Genomic DNA, 22,367 nt, shown 5'->3' with positions numbered 1-22,367 from the left:
AATCAAAAATACAGTAACATTTATGTTGTGAAATATTAACACAGTTTAAAAAGTAAATAAATAAAAATCAGAGCTGACGTTTCAGCAGCCATCACTTCAGTGTTCATTGCTTTCAGAAGAAATGCTGATTTGGTGCTTAATTGAATTGATTATTATTGGTGCGCAGTTATTAAGAAAGGTTTGTATTATTGTCAATTTTGAAAAAAAATTTGGTGCTTTATATTTTTGTGGAAAATATGATATTGAAATATATTCAAATAGAAAGCCGTTATTTTAAGTAATATTCCACAATATTACTATTTTTACTGTATTTTTAATCAAATGATTGCAACTTTGGTGAGTATAAGAGACTTCTTTCAAAAACATAAAAAAAAAAAAAAATTATTCCAAACTTTTAATCGTATATATTTTATATATATACAGTTTGCCTTCAATGCTCTGTAGTATGGCTTTGATGCCAAAATTTGTTGTTGAGTTATAAGCTTTCTTCTATGCATTTTGTTTTTGAAAATACACTTTCTTTTTTCTTCCCAAGTTCTGGAAGAGGAAGGAGTCCTTCTGCCTAATTTGATGACCAGCCTGAATGGTTCCCTGCACGGAGTCCAAGATATGGTGAATGTTTGGACGCAAAGAGTCTTAGCAACAGACCCAAAAACTTGAGTGTTTCCTTGCCATTTATTAAACCAAATGGAATGAAATAATAAGACTGTCATGGTTAAACATGAACTGACAATTTCAGCTTGTGGTTTGAGATCTTAGCCAAAGGTTAGAGGTTCAATCCCAAATGAGAACTGGGGAGACAGCCAGTAACACAGTTATTGCTGATAAAACTATAATCTGTCATAATCATTGTGAAAAACACAAAATCAGTATTTCTATTTCATTTTGGATAGTGGAAGTGTAGAAAATAAAACTCATGCAGTAATAGAAAATTCATTATAATTGTTTAATAACACATTGTTTAATAAAATAAGGCCACACATATTTTCCAGTTGTTTATACATCATATCAAATGCACTGATAAACTCTTTGGTCTTTTTGTCAGGACTATGATCTGCCCAGTGAAGGTCAGGTGATCGGAGCTCCACGCATTCCTGCTCATCATGATCCCATCCTGTCTCTGTTGGCCAGAATGGAACGTGGCCCTGTCAGCCAATCACAGCAGCCACAGGTATCATGTGACTTGACTGAAGCTTTCACATTAACTAATGATATCCAAATCAGGAACGAATCATTTTTTTGAACTAGTTCTTTTGAAAGGTTTTGTTAAATCAATTTTTTTGTGAAGTTGAAATGCAGAATGTTTGTAAATATCTCCATTGTGTGTGTGTGTGTGTGTGTGTGTGTGTGTGTGTGTGTGTGTGTGTGTGTGTGTGTGTGTGTGTGTACATAGATGTAAAGAGAGAGAGGGGCAGCTGTATATATTTTTTTGTATATTATTTTAATACTGAAAAAAAAATATAATCATATACTGTATATATATGTATACACAAATTTTACATAATAATTGTTATATTAACATTTGTTTATGTATATATATATATATATATATATATATATATGTATATATGTATATATATATATATATATATATATCTCTCACCCTAGTCTTTCCCACTTCTACATACCCTTCCAGCACTCATCTCAGGCGGTCGCATTTCTTCCTCTCCTCCCTGCCTTCCCTGCTTTGCTTGGTTTCTCTTGTCTTGTCTACTTTGAGAGACTCTTTCTGCACTGCTCTCCTAAAACTCGAACATGGATTTGATTAATTGGTCTCTCAACGCAATGACCCATCTTCTCGACGAGGAGCTTGGGTTCGGGGGAACCTGACTGCCCTGCCGGAACGTTCGCAGCTGGCTACACGATGGACGCGTGGGGCGAATTGGCGGGTCGTGTGTCTGGCGGCTCTTTCCGTGGAGGACATTGAAGACATCTACCTATTCGGAACCATGATAACAGGTATTCTGCTGATTGGATTAGGCTTTTGCCCTGGGTTATCGGAAAATAAGTGTCCAAAGCCTCACAAGGCTGCCCGTCATGATTGAAGCAGTGGGCAGAGTGGTCAGCATTGAGACTGAGACTATTAACCGCAATATGGATAACATCACGAAGAAGCTCACGGCTTTGGAAAGGAAATTGGAGAATTTGGAGACCAAAATGGACAATGAACAATCATAGTGAGCCGTAAAATGGAATGAGGCTACTAGACCAAACAACTGGTATCATATCTTCTTTCGGCTTTCTCTACCAGCCTTGGCCTTGGCTGGATAACAAATATCTCCCGGGTGAGCACGGCAGCGAGACGCTCTCGCATTCCTCCCCCCTCCCACAGACACCTGATGATTGTTGACTCTGTCTAGGACCTGGCCAAGGCTGTCTCCATGGCAACTTGCTGTGACGCTCTATAATCTGCGGACTGAGGCATCTAGAGAGAATCGCAACTCTCCAGGCCTACACATACACTAACTCTTACACATATACAGATATGCATTCACCCCCCCAACCCCCATCCCTCGCCTTCGCCGCTTTGTTCCACCAGTCTGGCGAGCGGGTCTGTGACCAGCGCTGTAATGGCTGCAGGACCGGATGCTGATTGCCTGGGCTGGATCACCAGTTGCAAAGTCATGTTTTATGGTGTATTGATTATGTGCTTTTGTGCTGAGGTGTTTTTCCTGTCCTCAAACGGTGCTCCCAAAGGAGCACAGTCTGGGTGTTGGTTTTTTCCTCCTCTCTTTCCTAATGTTTTTTTTTTTTTTTTTTTTTTTTTTTTTTTTTTTTTTTTTTTTTTTTTTTGCTGTTATCTCTTCCCCTGTCTACTGTATTTCGTTGCCTTGTGCCCACATGTGCAATGACAATAAAGTTGAATCTAATCTAATCTAATCTAAAATATTGACTTTTTCCTGCCAACCACTTACTGTTAGATCTATAAACATGAAGGAAAAAACATTAAATATTGCTGAATATTTTATAAAATAAGTGTCAATTGGTTTTTATTGTTTATTGTTATTGTTTATTATTACATTTGTATATAATTTTTCTCTGAACATTTCTGCAAACACTAGGTTATGTCTTATTGATGTATTGCTAGTTCTGCTCTTATCCAGTAGATGGTGCTAGAGGATGTTCAACAAAAGACAAATGATCTTAATTCATCTCGCTTTCTCAGAAATGGTGGGAGGAGGAGAGCAGTGGAGAGGTCAGTGAGGGTCAGAGACCACTTCTGACGACCGCAGCGGAGATTGTGCTGACCGGACACTCACTCATGGATCAGCACAGACCCACAGAGATCTCACCCCACGCCACTCTCACATCACCTGGACAAGTGCTCGCCGACCACACGGGTATAAAACATCCCTCAGACTGTCGACACTATTGTTGTGCACAAACACAGCCTGCACTTTTACCATAGTAAATAAATAAATAAACCTTGACTCAGAATTTATTGACTTTTTTTTACGTCACTTGCCTTAAACAATAACAGTTAAGCCAGTGTGACATGTAAAAGGTCTCTATGTGTGACACATGAACTGTAAACATATAAACGTCATTTCACTTTTTTACGTTGTTTTTCTTGTCACCATTAATCTCTCGTTTTGCCCATTAACTCCTGCGGCCATTTGGGTGGCCACGTCCCCTTCCTGTATACCTTTGGCGGCGTTACTGGCCCTCTGTGGGGGCGTCTCTAATGGGGCATATCTCACACTACCCGTGTTATATGGACACTGGGAATTAAGCTGTTTTTGCTTCAGATTCTGTGTGAAAGAGCAAGCTGAGGCTGACAGGGAAGCCAGGCGGTCTGGATACTTCATCAGAATTCAGGCTCAGGGAAGCAGGCGGAAATGAAGCCCACTCCCACTCTGAGCATCCTCTTACACAGCCTGTGAACGGCGTCCAAACACAACCGCAAACACCCTGCGCTCTCCCTGCTAATGTTTATTCAATTATTCCCTGCTCAATTCTGCTGAAGTTGTGGATTAAAGTAGAAATGGACTAATAATGATTTTTATTTAATACTGGAAACTTAGATGCAGAACTGATTTGTAGTTTTTTGTCATTTTATGTGTGCTTTTTAATGCAATACTAAATAAGTAACTAAAATAACCATTAAATCTATCAATAATAAACTACCTGCATTATTAGTAGTAGTAGTAGTAGTAGTAGTAATTTATTATTGATGGAATTTAACGGTTATTTATAAGTTATTTATTTATTATTGCATTAAAAAGAAGAAATAAAATGACTACAAATCGGTTCTGCATTAATAATATTATTATTATTATTATTATTATTATTATTAGTTTATTATTGAATGAATTTAATAGTTAGTTATTTGTTCAGTATTGCATTAAAAAGCTGAAGTAAAATAATACAAAAAAATGCAAATCAGTCCTGCATTAATAATAATAATAATAATAATAATAAAATAATAATCATTTATTATTATTATTAGGGAATATCAAATAATTTCTAAATTTTCTGTCCTCATTAGATAATTGTCTTCAATATGAATGTTATATAATAATTATTATTATTGTCATCATCATCATTATAAATATTAGCAATAAATAACAAATTATACATAAAATGTATTATTTGTTATAAATTAATATTAATACTAAAAAAAATTTTTTGTATTTAATATTTAGAATTAATAAAATATGTATAATTTTAAATATCTAGTAATTATTAAATTATATCTATGGTACGTTCATGGTTACTAAAAACAAAATGTTTTCATATTTGTTCTGGGCTATGTAACTGTTTAGTTTAAAATGCTGTAAGTTTGGCAAAGGTTGAGTTTACCTGAAAACTGGTCGAGTTCTGATTGGGGGGAAAAAAAATATTTTAGTAAAGAATAAAGTCTGTGTTAGGCTTTTTTGGAGTAAATATTAGTTTCATATCATGTTCAGGCTTGAAACACTGAATTTTAGTTATTGAATAAAACCTGTGTGTGGCTTTTTTGGAGTCAGTGTTAGTTTCGTGTCATGTTTCAAAGTGAAACATCACCGTTTGGACTTCCCAAAACCTCACACTATAAAAAAACAAATGTAAGTCAATAAAAGATATTAAGCAAAGATGTTTAAGAAAACACCAATCTGAGTTTTAAATGTTTGCTGTTAATAGTGTACTTAGACTGCCTGCAGTCCAAAAGTGTGTGGATGGTACATTTAGGCCTAAGCTATGAGTCCCGGGCAAAAGAACGCCTGTGTAGAATCCAGACCTCTTCCTGTGTTAGCCTAAACCAATATTTACTCAAAGCCAAGATCGCTCTGCTCTCAGTAAAAAGAGCCTCAGTGTTGCTTAGAGACTAGTGCTGCCAAAGAAAAAACACACCCCAGCAGCACGGACAAGAGTTCATCCTTGACGGAGCGAGAATTTAATGCTATTTTGCTTCCCTCTCCACTGCAATAGAGTCCCCATAACAGAAACAAATCAAAGCTGCTCGAAACATCACGCTCAACCTGCCCAGACCGTTGTTAAATGTGTAAACATGTTATAAGCTATCAAACTGCAAGTGTACTTCACAAGACTGTGTTGCTGTATATATGCATAGTTTATTGATAAGAGTTATGAGCAGTATGGTATTTTTATTGAGTTGTTCTTGGGCGTTGAGCACATTGAGTATTTGCAAATCATACTGCACTTTGCATGCAGTCTGAAATATTCATGTGTTGTATCCATGACAACCAGGTGCTGTGGTTGATGACACTGGGCTGTCAGTGAACCTCAGGTCATCTGAGGAACAGAAGGAAGCTGAGGTTTATCATCATGTGATGACTGTCTCCTCCTCTCAGCCTCAGGACACACAACATCAGGCAAGTGCGACACTCTTATCTGACCTAAACAGAGCCTGGTGTACTGGTATACTGATGAATTGACAGTGACAGAATACTACAGAATTATTTGTCTAAAGTAGTATCAATAACATTTAAAGTTAAAAATAAACTCTGAAAATAATAATTAAAAAAAGGTTGTATATTGTAGATTTTATTCTGTTAATATATGTACGAGACGACTGCTTCTATACAGTCACTGGTTCCGCCCCTCAAATCTGATTTGCTGAGAAACATTGCAGAATGTTTATATTAATCTAACAGTGCAGGCACTTTTAACTTCCAGACAGACTGAGACCCAATAGTGCTTTTCTGTGATTTCTTAAAGGGACAGTTCACCCAAAAATGAAAATATTGTATCATTTAATCATTCATCAGTCAGCAGGGATCAGCAACTGACAACAAACTTTTTCAAAATATCTTCTTTTGTGTACAACAAAAGAAAGAAACTCATATAGGTTTATAACAACTTGAGTCTGAGTAAATAATGACAAAATTTATTTTTGCGTGGAACTATCCCTTTAAAAAACTTATTATAAAGTGTTATGTGAGTGCTGGTTATCTCTGTAGTATTTAATGATATCTGCTCAGGCATGACCTCTGTCCCTGCTTTTCTGTTAATCACGAAAACAAAGCGGTCTCTTTAGTGGTGTGTGGAAACTCCTGAGACCCTCATTAACCCAGGATTCTCGGTCTATAGGTCGCCCATATGTGGGGATTTACCCCCCTAAGTGAGGGAGATTAAAACAATGTTTTTCCCCTCTGTTCCTGTATAATCCCTCTGCATACAGTGTCCACCCGACGCCCCTCTCCTTCATCCGCTATTGTTCTTGTCTCATCTCCTCTCATTTTTTTGTTTAGAGCTCCCAGGCGGCACAGGCGGTCCACAGACCTGCACCAATCCTGGTGAGGCAGTATGAAGACATAGAAGAACCAGGTACAAATACATGTACACACACAGTCCCTAATGTTTACAGTCAAAAGGGGTCTGAAAAATATCTGTTTGCAAAATTCAAATTTAGAAGATATATGTATTCTCTTTTGGGAAAACGATTGAAAATATTGATGACTCATCATGCACTACATAGATTTTTATTCAGTCAGATGCTTTCTAAAATGAGAATATTCCCCCTCCAGTGTCACCTGACTTGACTAGTAAGTTGCTAATCATGTTTTATGGCTCTGAAGTAACTTAAGTCAGTAAAAAATGAAAATAATAATAATGAGTCCCTCCCAAACTTCCTGTTTTAACAGGAAATACATAAACACTAAAGGAAAAAGACTACTGCAGCTAGGCAAACAGTTTCCAGGGGTCTTTAAACATGGGCTGCCTATTAAACTCTATTGTTTCATTAACATTTCCTGTTTTGGGTTTGTGACCAATTTTACAATGGACTGCTCTTGAATAATGTGTCCAGTTGAATAGTTTTTGTGGGGTTTATTTTTAATATAATAACCCAAACAAAATATTAAATGGGTAAAAAACTAAGGGTTAAGTGGTTGCCAGTAAAAAGAGCCTAAGCCCAAGTCTCCATATATGACTTGGCTCCCTCCTTTAATGTAAGTCAGTGATACTGTTTTCACCCTTTTTTCTATCAAAGGTAAAAAAAAAAAGGGGGGGGGGGTATTTTTTATTATTATTATTATTTTATAATTTTTATTTTTTTTTCTTGATTTGAAGTGTCATTCGTGTCTTTATCACAAAACGTTCAAGATACAGCTCAGGCCCGCTTCAGTAAAATCGTGCCATTTGCTTTGCAGCCTCTAGATGGCAGTGTACCTATAAGGCAACACTATCTGCATTGTTCTTTGTCTTGGTCAGAGCATAATTGTCCATTTCTGTCTGAGGTGTGTGTCCTCGTTTCTGGACGTCAGGGGTCCAGAGATGCTGGAGTCAGCTTTATAAACTTCAGTCAGGTGTGAAGGGGCACAACAGAAGACACATGTCTTTGTGACAGCAGCCGCTGAGATGGCATATGCATCATTTAGTTTGAAGGCTGGGCTGAACATGTAGGACAAGCTTGGATAAATACCTGCCTCTCATAAGGACAGGCTGAGTGTTTGCATGCATGCATAAATACATACATTTATGCAAAATAAACTGTCGTAGTTATGATGCCACAACCATGAGCACATAAACATGTAACCATGGGCAGGATAATGACAGAGTTGAGTGTCTGTTGGACATTAGAGTGCAGTGTGTGTGCAGATGCAGGACAGAGCTGCAGATTAGACATAATGAAATCTGTGCTGAGAAAGTCTTTTCTCTCCCCAGTGCATTTTATTAAGTCTTACATAAGAGAACATTGTGAACTCCAGTGCACATCCTAAACTGTTTACCCCAGTTTGCTGAAAAAAAACACCTCTGTCTCTACAGCTGCCAATTTTCCCTCTTTCGTAAATTGTTGCTTTTGTTTCCCTGAGGTGAAACTGTATTACATTTTATCTTACAAAGCATGCAGATCAGACTGTGAAATTATCTCTATCTACAGTACTGATTGCTTTGTCTGTCTATCTATCTATCTATCTATCTATCTATCTATCTCAAAAGTCAAAAGTCTACATATACATACACCTCGCAGAATCTGCAAAATGTTCATTATTTTACCAAAATAAGAGAGATCATACTAAATTCATGTTTCATTGTACTGACCTGAATAAGATATTTCAAATAAAAGATGTTTACATGTATCCCACAAGAGAAAATAATAGTGGAATTTTTAAAAATGAACCCGTTCAAAAGTTTACATACACATGATTCTTATTATCGTGTTGTTACCACAGATGTGTTTTTTTGTGATAGTTGTTCATGAGTCCCTTGTTTGTCCTGAACGGTTAAACTGACCGCTGTTCTCCAGAAAAATCCTTCAGGTCCCACAAAATCTTTGGTTTTTTCAGCATTTTTGTGTATTTAAACCATTTCCAGCAATGACTGTATGATTTTGGGATCCATCTTTTCACACTGAGGACAACTGAGGGACACATATGCAACTATCACAGAAGGTTCAAACACTCACTGATGCTCCAAAAGGAAAAACCATGCATTAAGAACAAGGGGGTGAAAACTTTTTGAATTTGAAGATCAAGGTAAATGTAACTTATTTTGTCTTCTGGAAAACATGTAAATATCTTCTGTAGCTTCTGAATGGCAGTACTAAATGAAAAAAAAAAAATGATATTTAGGCAAAATAAGAAAAATGTACACATCATTCTGTTCAAATGTTTTCACCCCCCGGCTCGTAATGCATTGTTTTTGCATCTATCTTTCTGTCAATCTCAAATTTGAACGCTAAGTACTTAAGGCTTACGCAGCCTACAAACTACCTGGATTTTCAGTAAAACTTATTTATTTATTTATTTATTGGCATTTTTGCCTCTTATTAAGACAGGATAGTATTATATACAAGAAGTGAAGTGGGAGAGAGAGAAGGGGGATGGGATCGGGAAAGGTCTGCAAGTTGGGACTCGAACTCGGGACGCCTGAAGCGAAACGGCGCTATATGTCAGTGTGCTGCCCACGAGGCTATGGCACCCTCAAACTTTTCAAGTTTAAAAATAATATTTAAGTTTTGACCAATTTTCCTTCTAGTTCTAATTATAATGAACAAAAATTCCTTTTAAAATCACTTGTGCATGTGAACAATAAGCCCTAATGCTGAGTGACATTAAAGTAAACATTAAAAATGGGCCTTTTCTTTTCCTTTCCTTTGACTTCTGTGTTCTGCATCCCTCATTCTTCCCTCTGCCATCTCACTCCTTCCTTTTTTCAATTCTCATTTCTGTTCCCTCACATCTATTAGTTCAGATTTTCTGCTGTGTCCTCATATGTATTTGACATATAGTTTATCCAGACGTACTCATTCATTGCCGCCTGTCGCGTGTGATTAGTGTGTGATGAGAGCCAGTGTGTGCTGTCGGGTGAATGGACGTGATTAGTGTTTGAACGTCAGCTCGTTCTGTGTCATTACATTTGCTCCGAGGATTTTCCCTTTTTCTCTCTCACTGTGTAATTTGACGCACCAGTGAAACAGCAGAAAGACCGGAGGTGCACCTGTGTTTGAGTGCCTGCAGTTAGTTTGCAAATTGCCTGGACATTACGTACGTCCACATGTGCATGCATGCATCTGTTTGAGAGCCCTTGTTTGGTGTCCATTTAAAGGGGTAGTTCGTTTTAAAATGAAAATTAGTTAGTTTACTCACCCTTATGTCATTCCAAACAGAAGAAGATAATTAGAAAATTCTCTAAATGTTTTTTTGCTCATATTAGGAAGGACAATGGGTTTCCAAGTTGTTTTAGACCCCACTGACTTCCATTATAAGGACTCAGGTTTGCAACAGCATTCATTTTTAGGTCACTTTAAAGCAGATATGTGGTGCTGTTGTAGAAGTCACTCGCTGTTTTGCTCAATTACACTGATGTTTTGTTCTGGTCGTGAAGCTAATTACAATAAACAGCCCGTATACCTTGACAACAGCCTCTCTGTTAGCTTCTTTCTATCACTTTCTCATCAATGCTCACACAAGCATCCGCTTGTGAGTTGATAAAGGAGGTGACCGCGCTGAAAGTCTTCACACTGCAATTCTATACTGTAAGTACATGACATTCAAGCCTTTTAGTCACAGCTTTAGCTCAGGCGAAGGGCCTTGAACAAATAGAGCTTCTGTGACTGCGATCTGCACCTCTGGCCGATCTACAGATGGGCCATTTGTGTTGGCTAATAAAAGGCGTAGTGTGGTACTGTACGGCCAGATCGGTTCAGACATGACCTGGGCAGCGTCCCCTGGTTATACAGCTGCTCTCTCCGATGACTATCTCTCTATTTGCCTATTAGAGAATGGCTGCTCTGTTCAAGCGTCCCAGTTCAGCTTGTAGCCGTGACATTGACGGGGTAAAAGTGATTTAAAGATGCTTATATAATAGTGGTCTGTAAAACTCCTTGAGGATATGGCAGATGGAGTCTTTGTAATTGGGGTTTATATAATTTAACTCTGCTGCCATTTCATTTCAGTATGTATTTTACTCTAAGCTAATATTTTGCTTTAATCATGAAGTTATTCTTATTTATAGATATGCCAGATTTTAAAAAGGCAACATAAAAATCTAAAATACAGTAAATTATCCCACATAAACATTTACATTTAAACACTAAGGATAATAATGACAGTATCATAAAGGGGGAAAAAATCAGTGATTCAATAGTGATTGATTTATCGATAATAAAATGATTTAAAATTCCAGTTTTACATTTCTGATTAATAAATATGAGTGGAAACTGGCCAGCACAATGTTAGACTGTTCTGGTAGTGGCTATTTAGTAAAAAAAAATTGAAAATTGGATATTTTATTTTTATATAGTTTATATTTAGATTGTTTTGTAAATCATCTGACACTCACTTAAAGTTAACCCTTAAAAACAAATGGCACTGTTAAACTTAATTAGTAAATCTTAAATTGAAAATCCATGTTTTATAATTTGTTTATCATACTTATAATGTGTACGTTCACTTGTGGCATTTGAAAATATTGATAGTATTTTTAATTGTGTTTTATCACAAAAAGAAATTTGAAAATGCATTGTTTTTGTCCATTTTTGAGATGTGTATTCAAAGACATGGCACCTAGAAACGGAAAGTTGCACAACTCATAAAAGGATCTCTGTCCCGAGGTGAAAGTGGACATCCGTTGAACACTGGGCTCTTGTGTGTGAAATATTGGCCCCTCTGTGGAGCACAGGAAAGGGTTGAGGGCACACATCTCACTCACACACACACACACACACACACACACACAAGGCCTGCCTCTCGAAGACGACGCAGATAAACTGTTTCCAAGCTGCTCGGTCGCTCTGTTTTTACTGGGATCAAAACATCATTCAAGGAGCTGTGCTTTCCAGGAGAGCCGTGTTAACCCCAGCTCTGTGTGAGCTCTCTTTCTTCATCCGTCATGTCCAGTTCTTCACTATAACGATAACATACTGCTACGTGTGCTTAGGCAAAGTATACATGTGCCAAATGAGAACAGTGTACTGTGTTTTTTCAGTTACTATGCACATAAGTGACTTGTGACTTGCATGAATGTGGTGCAGAATTTTAATGCCGATTTGAGCTTGTTGTTATGCAAAGCATGCAGGAATAATCACGCTTCGATGAAGTCACCATGTCGGATTGGCCTGGTGTTTCTTTTCTCATTTTAATAGGCTTATTCTTGTTGGTGTGAGGATGTGAATATTTTCTACACTTATATAGTCACTTTTGCACTTAAAGCTTGCTTTAGTTTTTACTTAGTAGAAATTTCACTTGCACAAAGTACTGTAGATGGTCAGTTGCCAAGGACAAAGGTCAGATATAATGTAATATACAGTATATTCAGAAAATGTTTTACCCCAAAACACAATTGACGATCACAGAAAACCTTGTCATAAGTATTTATGTGTGTGTGTGTGTGTGTGTGTGTGTGTGTGTGTGTGTGTGTGTAAATACATATGTATTTTTTTTTTTTTTTTTTTTTATAAAATGTTATTACTGTTATTCTTCAAAGATGCATTACATTACATTACATTCCAATGCCGTGGGCAGGTTTTTGAACGCTTCCTATTATTTAAAGTTATTAGATATTTGTCACACTTAATCATTGTCACAGAAATAATACATCTTTGTCTTCACTTGAAATCGGCCTAATATCTCTATGATGTCCTCTGAAGCTGGTGTTACTCTATAAATCGTTGCATTATTAATGTTTTTGTTTCAGTTTGAGCCCGCAGTGTGGCGTGATATCGTGTTTCCTCTTCAAACAGCGGTCTAACGCAAACAAACATTACACACACTGAGACGCTGTCTCGCTTTTCACTTCTCATCGTGCGGCTCCTCACAGGGAGGCTGCTTTAAACAGAGATGAGAGGAGATTATTTACCCGATGTCTGCTCTCAGGTTTGTGGTGAAAGAACGACAACTTGAGTGTGTTTGTTTAAACAACTCTCCCGTTGGCTGATAGCCGAGAACGTATAACGTATTTGTGTATACGTGTACAGTTTTGCATCATCCTATGTCTACTATAAGTGGTGTTGTTTGGCCTGAAAACTTTAAAAGAAAGAGTTTAAAGGACTGGTGTGTTTAAATTATATACAAACTTTTGGTATAAATGCTGTGTATTCTTCCGTGGCAGCTGTAAAGAGCTGACGACAGCTTTGGCGCTTTAAAACCCAAGCCACAAACAGGCCTGAAAATCGACGCTAGACTTTTGCCATGTTATTCTATTAAAGCAGGAAGTAAAGGAATAACAATCAAACCCAATGAAAGAAAAACAAGCCAGCGAGAAAGTTGGATTCTCTCTTTGTCCTCACGCAGCCACGCACCGACCCATCCCCCTGTGGTACTATGGGCCACTCGGACGTAAACTCATGGTCCAAGAGCTCTGGAATAACATGCTACATAAACAAGCCTGAAGAGCTGAGGTGAAGACAGCCAGTCTCAGTTTTGCAGTCACCCAGAACCCCTCCACACAGAGATGAATGAATAGAACAAGACAGTAAAGACAGGGAAGCTTTTGAATGTGGCCTTCTGCTGCAAATAGGACTCGTGTGGTCCAGATATGTCATCTCTGTGAACCGTAACGCTCCCATTTTGATCTTTATGTGTGTGAGAAGAGTTGAGTACTGGCCTTTTACTTAGAACAACACAGAAAATGGCGGGAGAAACCATCTTGCCATAAACAAAACAACGGAGGGCCACAGGCTTAACAGGACTTACTGAGTGTTTTTATTTGCTCTGTATTTTTAGTCACGTGAATAGTCGACTTCACATTTCCCACAAAAAATACTGATGATGATGATGTTTCCAAGATTTTGATAGACTCTTTCCCGCCCAGTTTTATGTACACTGTAAAAAATGACTGTGATTTTAACGGTAAAAGACTGTAAAAATGCTACAGTAAGAATCAGTTAAATGGTTTACAGGAAAATTCCCCTATTATATACGGAGAAAAACTGTATTGGACATTACATGTAATTTTACTGAAGTACACCGTTTTTGGAAGTGAAAAAGACTATAATTTACAGTGAATAACCGTAAATTGACATTCCCAGAATACCCTGCGTTACATTTCAAATTTGAAGTTTTTTGGTTGAAATAACCATGTTTCTTCTTGGTTTTTTCTTATCTCTTTTGTATTTTAGGGTTGTGTGTTACACCTAATGTTGTTTAATGAATGTTTATTGCATTATTTCAGTTTCATGTGTGTGACCATGATGGTGTTTAGCATTTGGTTGAATGACACTGCGCACCTTCTATATATGTTAGTATTTAAAAGCTGCTTGTGATGGGCTTCGGTTCATCATGTGACTTTCTCATCACCACCTGCATTTGGTGGTTATCAGTGTATTACAAAGGTACAAAACAGATTTCAGTACTTCAGTAGGATGGTATATTAACATTAGATCAGTTAATGAAATTACGGTATTTAACTGTAAATTTAAGTTAAAACCGTAAATCTAAAATGTTTCTGCTTTTTTTTTTACGGTAAAATTCCGGCTACGACATCTCCTCTGATTCAAAATGCTCTGGAAGCTGACGATATTAATTTTATGTTTGTGTGCTGTCATTTAAGAGCAGCTGTACTTTAGAAGGCGTTGTTTAACTGAGCCAAACACTGTATTTAATTTGTTTATATTTTGGAATTTAATAGCGAAGTCATGCAGGCGAGACAAAGCTGCCAAGAGAAAAGGCAAAACTGAGTTATGACAGTGCAAATCTGTAGGCTATTGCAGAATTTATTTTCTACTATAAAATGTTATATTATATACACCAATGACCAAATGCTTTGGGTCAGTAAGTTTGTTTAATGTTTAAATTCTCTTACAGTATGTTCCCCAAGGTTGCATTTATTTGCTTAAAATACAATAAAAACAGTAATATTGTGAAATATTATTTCAATTTAAAATAACTGTTTTTTTCTATTGTAATATATTTTAAAATGTCATTTATTTCTGTGACGAAAAGCTGTATTTTCATCATCATTACTCCAGTCTGCAGTGTCACATGACCCTTAAGAAAACATTCTAATATGCTGATTTGCTGCTCTTGAAACCTTTTTTTTTTTTTTACTGTTATCAGTGTTGAAAACAGTTGTTGTGCTTAATGCTTTTGTGGAAACAGCGATGCATTTTATTTTATTTTTTATTTAATAGTGAATTCAAAAGAACACAGTTTATTTAAAAAGAATATTTTTGTCACTTTCGATAAATTTATTGTATCCTTGCTGAGTAATATATTAATTAAAACGCAACTATGTAAAGAAGAAATTTTCACAAATTTTTAAGGTAACCATTTTTTAAAATGTCATTTTTGTTAACATTTTACTAAAAGAGTACATGTTTTGGCTTGTACACTGATGATTTTTGAATATTATAGGTAAATAATACTGTAATTAATACTTTAAAAAATAAATATTTTACATTATTTTTAAAGTTTTGTCCTGTTAAATATAATATATGGTTACTTTCAATTAACCATTTTTACACTCCTTTTTCTTTTAAAATATCAATATTGTATTGTACCATCACTTTCATCAAAAAACAGAACCATGTTTTATTTTTATTTTATTTTCATAGTAGGAAAAATAACAGTAGTATCAGTAGTATTTTGGCAGAGACTTCAGTTACTATTGTAAAAGGGGTGGTATCATCTGTAAATGGCATGTGAACAACAAAGTGGTATTTGCATTCGGACTGTGTTGTCTTGTTCTGGTCTAAACGGTTTGTTTTGACAGCAGGGTGTTGTATGACAGTGTCAAGTGTCTGTGTAAGATGGGGAAGTGATGACTGTAGTCGGTCTGTTTGTCTGTAGTCCCACACTGAGTTCTTATCTGCAGTTGATTGACAGAGACTCGCCTGGCCAAGTTCTTGTTTATCGTCATGCTCCATCAAGTTTTCCCATCCCCTGACCTGCAGATGCTGCAGAGCCATTTCACGCCACAGTTACGGCTCGCCACCCTGCAGAGTCACAGCGGCCGTAATACAACCGTCACAGGGTTCAGCGGACAAAGCTCTCAGATCACTTCTGAGCACTTTTATGGCTTCTGTACCGCTCAGTTACAGGGATTTTCCAGTGGCATATTAAGTGTTGTAATGGTTCGCAGTAAAATTACACTGGTCACAGAGCATTCATGTGTTTCCAAAGAGGAGTATAGTAACACTTACTTGAAGTTTGAATTCATAATACAATTTAAATTTGTAATGCATTGAAAGCATAACAGAGCTACAGTCTTTACATACTCAACCCACCGATGATTTATTCTAGTTACCGTTGTCTGTTGCACATTAATAATAAAAAAATGCTGAAATTTGAATTACCAAAGCTGTATCATACCTAAAAAAAGCATTTTTTATCAAAACAAACTGGATGTTGTCTTGACAAAGTCTTCTTTAAAAGTTAAAAAATGTTCTAAATGTCTTGAAGTTTGATAAAGCAAGTTTTGTCAAAAAAAAAAAAAAAAAAAAAAAACATTGAACTTTGTCTTGACAAAGTCTTGTTTAAAACTTTTTTTTTTTTTTTAAGTTTGAAAAGTCTTGAAATTTAAAAGGCAAGTTTTGTCAAAACAGTTTAAAATCTTGGATGGATGGATAGATTTGAAATTCAAAGAAATTCATATAATTTTATTAATTTTAACTGATAAAAAAGTTTTGTCAAATCAAACATTGAATTTTAGCTTGAAAATTCGTGTGAAAAGTTTTTTTAAGCTTTAAAGGTTTTGAAGTTTGAATCAAAACAAAAGTATTGTCAAAACAAACTTTACATTTTGACTTGACAGTTTAAAGTAAAAAAAAAAACATTTTAAGAATCTTAGGATGGATGGATGGATGGACAGATAGATAGATTGATGTATTGATTGATTCATTCTGAACTTCAGAGAAATGAGCAAGCTGTGCATTTTCTGTAGCAGTGTTGCCAAACTGGCCAGGATGAGTTCTGGACAAATCAATGGCTCATACGCTAATATCTTTCAGCCGCACTACTGAGTAACTCTTGGAAAAAAGTTTCTGACCTGGAAAATGAATCAAGATTTGTCCTTATTTCATTGCAAGCTAAGAGTTTCTTCTTCTGTAGTATGTTTATCAGTGCTCTAAATGTCTGTGAGGGTAATTGTTTGTGCTGTTTGTGTCTCGTCCAGTTGTTCAGTGTAATCTGAGGAAGGCTTGAGAATCTGATGTCAGTCTGTCCAGCTGTACTGACATGTCTGTGTCTCTGAACAGCTGCAGAAGGGCTCTGCACCAGCAGGCATTCCACCCCACTCACTCAGGCCACGCATATCATTTTATTGTGTCTGTTCAGGACCCTGCATGTTTGAAGTTCCTTGTCATGCCCCAGTTACAACAGTCCTCTTCCATTGACGCCAACTGGCCAAGTGCAGCCCGGAAAATGCCATGAACAGGTCTGGGAAATGGTGTTTATCACCAGCTATAAATGTGTCATATTGCTGCCTCTTGTGCTTTCTATCTACCATAGTTTCTAGCAAAATACAGTAGTTTCTTTAGTTATTGTTGTACCACATCTGAAATCCTAATTGATTGATATTCATTAATTGAATTTTTTTTTATTTATTCATTAATTCAATATTTATTTATCTTTTACTATATTGTATTTTTTAATATATTAAATGTTTTGAGTATTATATACTACCGTTCAAAAGACTGGGGTCGGTAAGTTTTTTCAAAAGAAATATCTTATATGTACCAAGCCTACATTTATTTGATCAAAAATACAGTTAAAATGTTATGAAATATTATTAAAATTTAAAATAAGTGTAATTCATCTTCCATAAATCAGATATTTTTTTTATCATCCATTTTTTATCTTCCACTTCTTATTATCAATATTGTGTTCCTTTATAGTTTTGTGGAAGCGTTATGTTTTAAATATTCTTTGATGAAAGTTCAAAAGAATTGTCTTAGTTCATTGCTGAATAAAAATTTTATTCAATTAATTGCTTAAAAATATCTTATTGACCCCAAACCTATGAGCGGTAGTGTATACATTTCTTAATATTATATAGCATTATATGTATTATTTTTAATATTAATATTTAAAGTTTGTATAATCGTTTTGTAATTTAATGTAATTTTCCAATTTTTCTCTTTCACATCATTTACCAAACCCTTGGGTAGATTTTCAGTAAATGATAAATAAATAATGACAGGATTTTTTTTTTTTGCTGAACTACAACATACCTTCAATTTGCAGAATGTACGCTGTTCATAAGTTGACTTTCTATCCCGAGTAAACACTGTGGCTTGGTTTGAGTGGCTCGACGGGTTCCACCATGGCATGAGTTTGGGGCAGGAACTATCTGTTTATCTGACTAATAGCAGATGAGGCAGAGTTTGGGAAACCTGTTCAAACACACTCAGTTTTTTTGGAATCACTTTTGAAATGACTTTCTGCAGCTTTCAGCCATTGTCATAAACACTAAGTAAACATTTTGTTAAAAATTCAATCAAATTTTCCTTGACAGGCTAGAAACTCTCACTCTTTCTTGCCTTGAGAGATGTTGCAGCAGGCGTATCGTGCAGCCCGTCTCATCCTGTCAAGCATGAGATCAGGCGTAGCGATAAGGTTCCCCTCACAGATGGATGAGTGGAGATGAGAGGGATAGACTTTTGAAAATGAACCGGGTTTGAGTGCGGCTGTGCGCTCCAATAGTCATCACCTCTTCACCCCTGACTCCTCATCTGCCAGACGGAGTGAAGGGGGGGACTCATCCCTGGAGCAGGGCCGCTTTGATCAGCCGAGCCAGGCAGAGGCGCTAAGCCACGCGGCAGAAGGCCCTGTCTCTGCTTTCACAGGTGGAGGAGCAGGCTTTCATGGGAGCGCTCCCGTTACAGCGCGCAGAGGTTTTGTGGGGTTACAGCCTGGGTTTGTGTTTGATGTTGGGCAGAGTGGAAGCTACAGCCGTTCTGTCTGAGCAGATGGACAGATGTGTGTCCTCCCATATGACGCATGCCACTTTACAGGAAACTACAGACTCCTATGTAATCCTGCTGTTGGAGGATGCAGAGATGACTAGTGTTTTGGATGTGATTAGTTGGTGAAACGTTCTTTGTGGTGGACAGTTCTGGCTCTGAAGTGGCATTTGCTCTGGAAAATATATGATAATGATATATGATCACAAACCTGTGAAGTCAACTGCATTCTGTTTAATGTGCAGTTTACTTTTATTCAGCAAGGATGCATTAAATTGATTGAAAGTGACAGTAAAAACATGAATAGCTTTCTATTCATCAAATAATCCAAAGGAAAATGTATCACTGTTTCTACAAATTTATTAAGCAGCACACCTGTTTTAAACATTTATAATAGTGAGAAATGTTTCTTGAACACTAAATCACCATATTAAAATGATTTCTGAAGGATCATGTGAAAATTCAGCTTTTCCATCATGGGAATAAATTACATTTGAAAATATATTCAAATAGTAAACAGGTATTTTAAATTGCAATACTATTTCACAATTTTAATGTTTTAACTGTATGCTTAATCAAGTAAATGCAGCTTGGTGAGCATAAGAGACTTTTTTTTAAATATTGAAAAAAATTACCAACACCAAACTTTGACAATTATTTAAAAATATTATATATAAATATAATCATGCCGTAAAAAACAAATAAATAACAGTTTATTATTTCTTACATTATGTATTATCTTTTCTTACATTATGTAAGAAAAATGTTGCATATATATAAAAAATGCTTTTTTTTTATTTGTTTTCAATTTTTGTATTTATATTAGTTTTTAGTTAGTATTTGAATAGTAAACATCAATTGTCGAGGCGAAGAATATATATATATATATATATATATATATATATAGAGACAGAGAGAGAGAGAGAGAGAGAGAGAGAGAGAGAGATGTATATATGTATATACAAGCAATAAGGCATTCTGCTTCACACTGCTTTCTGTTTCATGCTGTAACGCCTGAATTCTTGTGGCTTATTACTTTATTTTATACTGGTTTATTCAATTGTTTCACCACTTTGACAAGACTCAGTGTTTCATTTCATAGGTAAGTGTTTGCGGCTAGAGCCAGACAGTCATGAGTCTCTCTCCACTCATCTGTTTCCTATCAGACCCGCTCTCACTGCCAACCTGTCAAACTCACCCTCTCCCTCTCTTCCTCTCCTTTCTCCATCTCTCCTCTCCTCGCTGCGGGTGTACTGGAATGGACCCCAGTGTCCTATCAAAATCCTGGCTCACACTCGATTTCCTATGACCAGCCCAGCATCTTGAATCTATCAGTGCTGTCACATGCGCCTGCTGCTCCAATGCAGATCCCAGGATCACGTCCAAGAGCTGCCACCTAACATCATCTCTGCTTCATTCTTAACCTTTACCATTCTAAAAGGATGTCCCATCATGCATTGCAACAGATCCGTGTGTGTGTGTGTGCGTTTGCCAGCGATACGTTTCAATCACACATAGATGCCTTTCCATCACTCCCCCTCATTCCAGATAATTTTGGCTCTACAGACAGATGCTGTCCTGTTCACAGATGGCTGAGAGTCCGGGCTGCTCGCCCAGAGGCGCACCCGGGCACCCCTCAGAGACCCCTGGGGCCCCCACATACCTGCGATACGCTCGGCAGGCCTCCAACAGAGGAGCGTTCCAGACTGAAACGGTTTGATTGGAGCTGACGGCTTACTTTTCAAAGGCATGCCTGTTAATGACCAGATCTGAAGGTGTGCTAAGCCAATATAATGCTTTGCTGGCTGGGGCAGATAGTAAATAGTTTTCAGGTAAAATGTCATGTGATCTCCCTCAAGTCTGCTTGATTTCAGGCTGGCGTTATAGAGTTGAAATGGTCTGTGGGAGTGTGACGCTGCATGAGAACGCAGATCTAACGTACAGCTGGCAGACACATCAAGAGAGGGTGTAGACAGACAAAAATCATTTTAAAGGAGCTTTGTGGGATTTCTCTTATTTTTACTTTAAATTAGGTTTATCCGAGTCAGTGCAAGCCATGGGAGAGTTTCTAAATGCTCTTTTGAGATATTTAAAGAGATTATATCATGAGAAATTTCATTTTATGAACTTATTAACTTAACTTAAAAGAATATGTTTGATGCTCCATGAAAACAAAGTGGCTATAAAAAAAAATTACATTCAAAAAGATGCAAAGCAGCAGAAAATGAAAAATTTAAGAAAAAAAATATTGTAGTAATACTAATTCAGAAAAATCACTCAGAAAAAGTTTGTAAATTGAATCAATAATTACAAAGAAATGACAAGTAACACTTACAATAAAATGTGACATTTTGAAGAAAGACTTGTAAAACATGCTGCATAGAAAATTAAGCTTATTTTATCAAGTGTGTTTTTAAACTACATTCTTCAGTTTGAGTGAGACATTGTGGATTGTTTTGTAATTCTGTCATAATGTAATGCAGCTGTTTGCAAAGAAAACTATTGGATCAGACAGCAAACTCATTTGATGCTCAAAGGGGGCATTTACTTTGTCTAAAAGGCGCAGGAGCAAACATGCCTGCTCAATTTGAGACAGGAGATAAGAATATGGTCACAAAAAACTTTCTAATATAATGGTTTAAATAATAATATGATTGTTTTTATAAAAATTAATGTTATATTAAGGCAGTACAACAATGCTACCATGAAATGTGTAAATACTAATTAAATTAAAGTTAATTATGGCTTTTTTTTTTGGAGCAAAAAAAAAAAAAAATTTGAATAGCATACAGTAAATGGACCTTAACGCGGAGAAAAAAAATATTTGACCCTTTTGAACATGAGTGCTGAGTTATTTTGCATGTTTGATTGTGGAAAAGGACTGTAGTTAGTACATTTTAAGTATTACTTAAATAGTGCGAAATTAAGCTTATCACCAAACTTAATTCTTCATTATACATTCAAATTATGATTATACTATTTAAATACACCATTATACCATTACAGCCACTTAGCTAAATGATCAAATCATTTTAGGTCAATTTCTAAAGGTCATCTGTTGCATATTTTCTTTAGCCTATTGTAGTATTGTCAGAGTAGTGTAAAAATAGGACTTAATTTAGTATTCTAGAGGTAACCGTTGATGGGCTGAGTAAAAAGGATGTCTGTTGTTTTCTTTTGTGTTAAAGGAAAGCTCATTAAATCAGAGTTTGGCGAGAGAAAGGCCAGCCTGGCGGAGCTCTTTCTGGAGCAGAGCCGATTTCTCAATTATTTTACCTTTCTATTTGACCTGCTTTGAAACTGGTCCATATGAGGTTTTTTTTATTCTCAGCCATTTTTGAGGCTTGGTCTCTGAAGGTCCCTGGGATTCTCTTGGGACAAATAACCTACTTATCTAAAAATAACCATCAGTCCAAAGGAGTGTCCACGTCAGTTCACTGTCTATGGCTTTATTCTGGCATGCTTTTAAAAACCCTGATCAACGTGGCTCCTGTGAAAATGCATCTTTGCTGGATGGAAAAGTTGTGTTAATATATTATAATGCAGTGTTGCCAGAAAACTGACTCACAGAAATCCCTCT

At 36.4% G+C, this 22,367-nt stretch overlaps 1 protein-coding gene across 5 annotated transcripts in view; it reads left to right on the top strand.

Moving 5' to 3' along the window:
* The window catches only part of kiaa0586 (KIAA0586 ortholog), a 108,647-nt gene that overhangs the window by 76,669 nt on the left and 9,611 nt on the right, over nt 1-22,367 (top strand). For all 5 annotated transcript variants that reach the window (XM_042743270.1, XM_042743269.1, XM_042743265.1 and 2 more), the window contains 5 exons: nt 536-612; nt 1,046-1,171; nt 3,167-3,341; nt 5,692-5,816; nt 6,696-6,771. In XM_042743270.1, coding sequence (XP_042599204.1) covers nt 536-612; nt 1,046-1,171; nt 3,167-3,341; nt 5,692-5,816; nt 6,696-6,771 — 579 coding nt within the window. The remainder of the gene's footprint in view (nt 1-535; nt 613-1,045; nt 1,172-3,166; nt 3,342-5,691; nt 5,817-6,695; nt 6,772-22,367) is intronic.

This window comes from Cyprinus carpio, chromosome B17 (assembly GCF_018340385.1).
Source record: "Cyprinus carpio isolate SPL01 chromosome B17, ASM1834038v1, whole genome shotgun sequence".
NCBI lineage: Eukaryota > Metazoa > Chordata > Actinopteri > Cypriniformes > Cyprinidae > Cyprinus > Cyprinus carpio.
The sequence above is the reverse complement of the archived record's forward strand: the minus strand, read 5'-3'. Positions and strand labels throughout refer to the sequence as shown.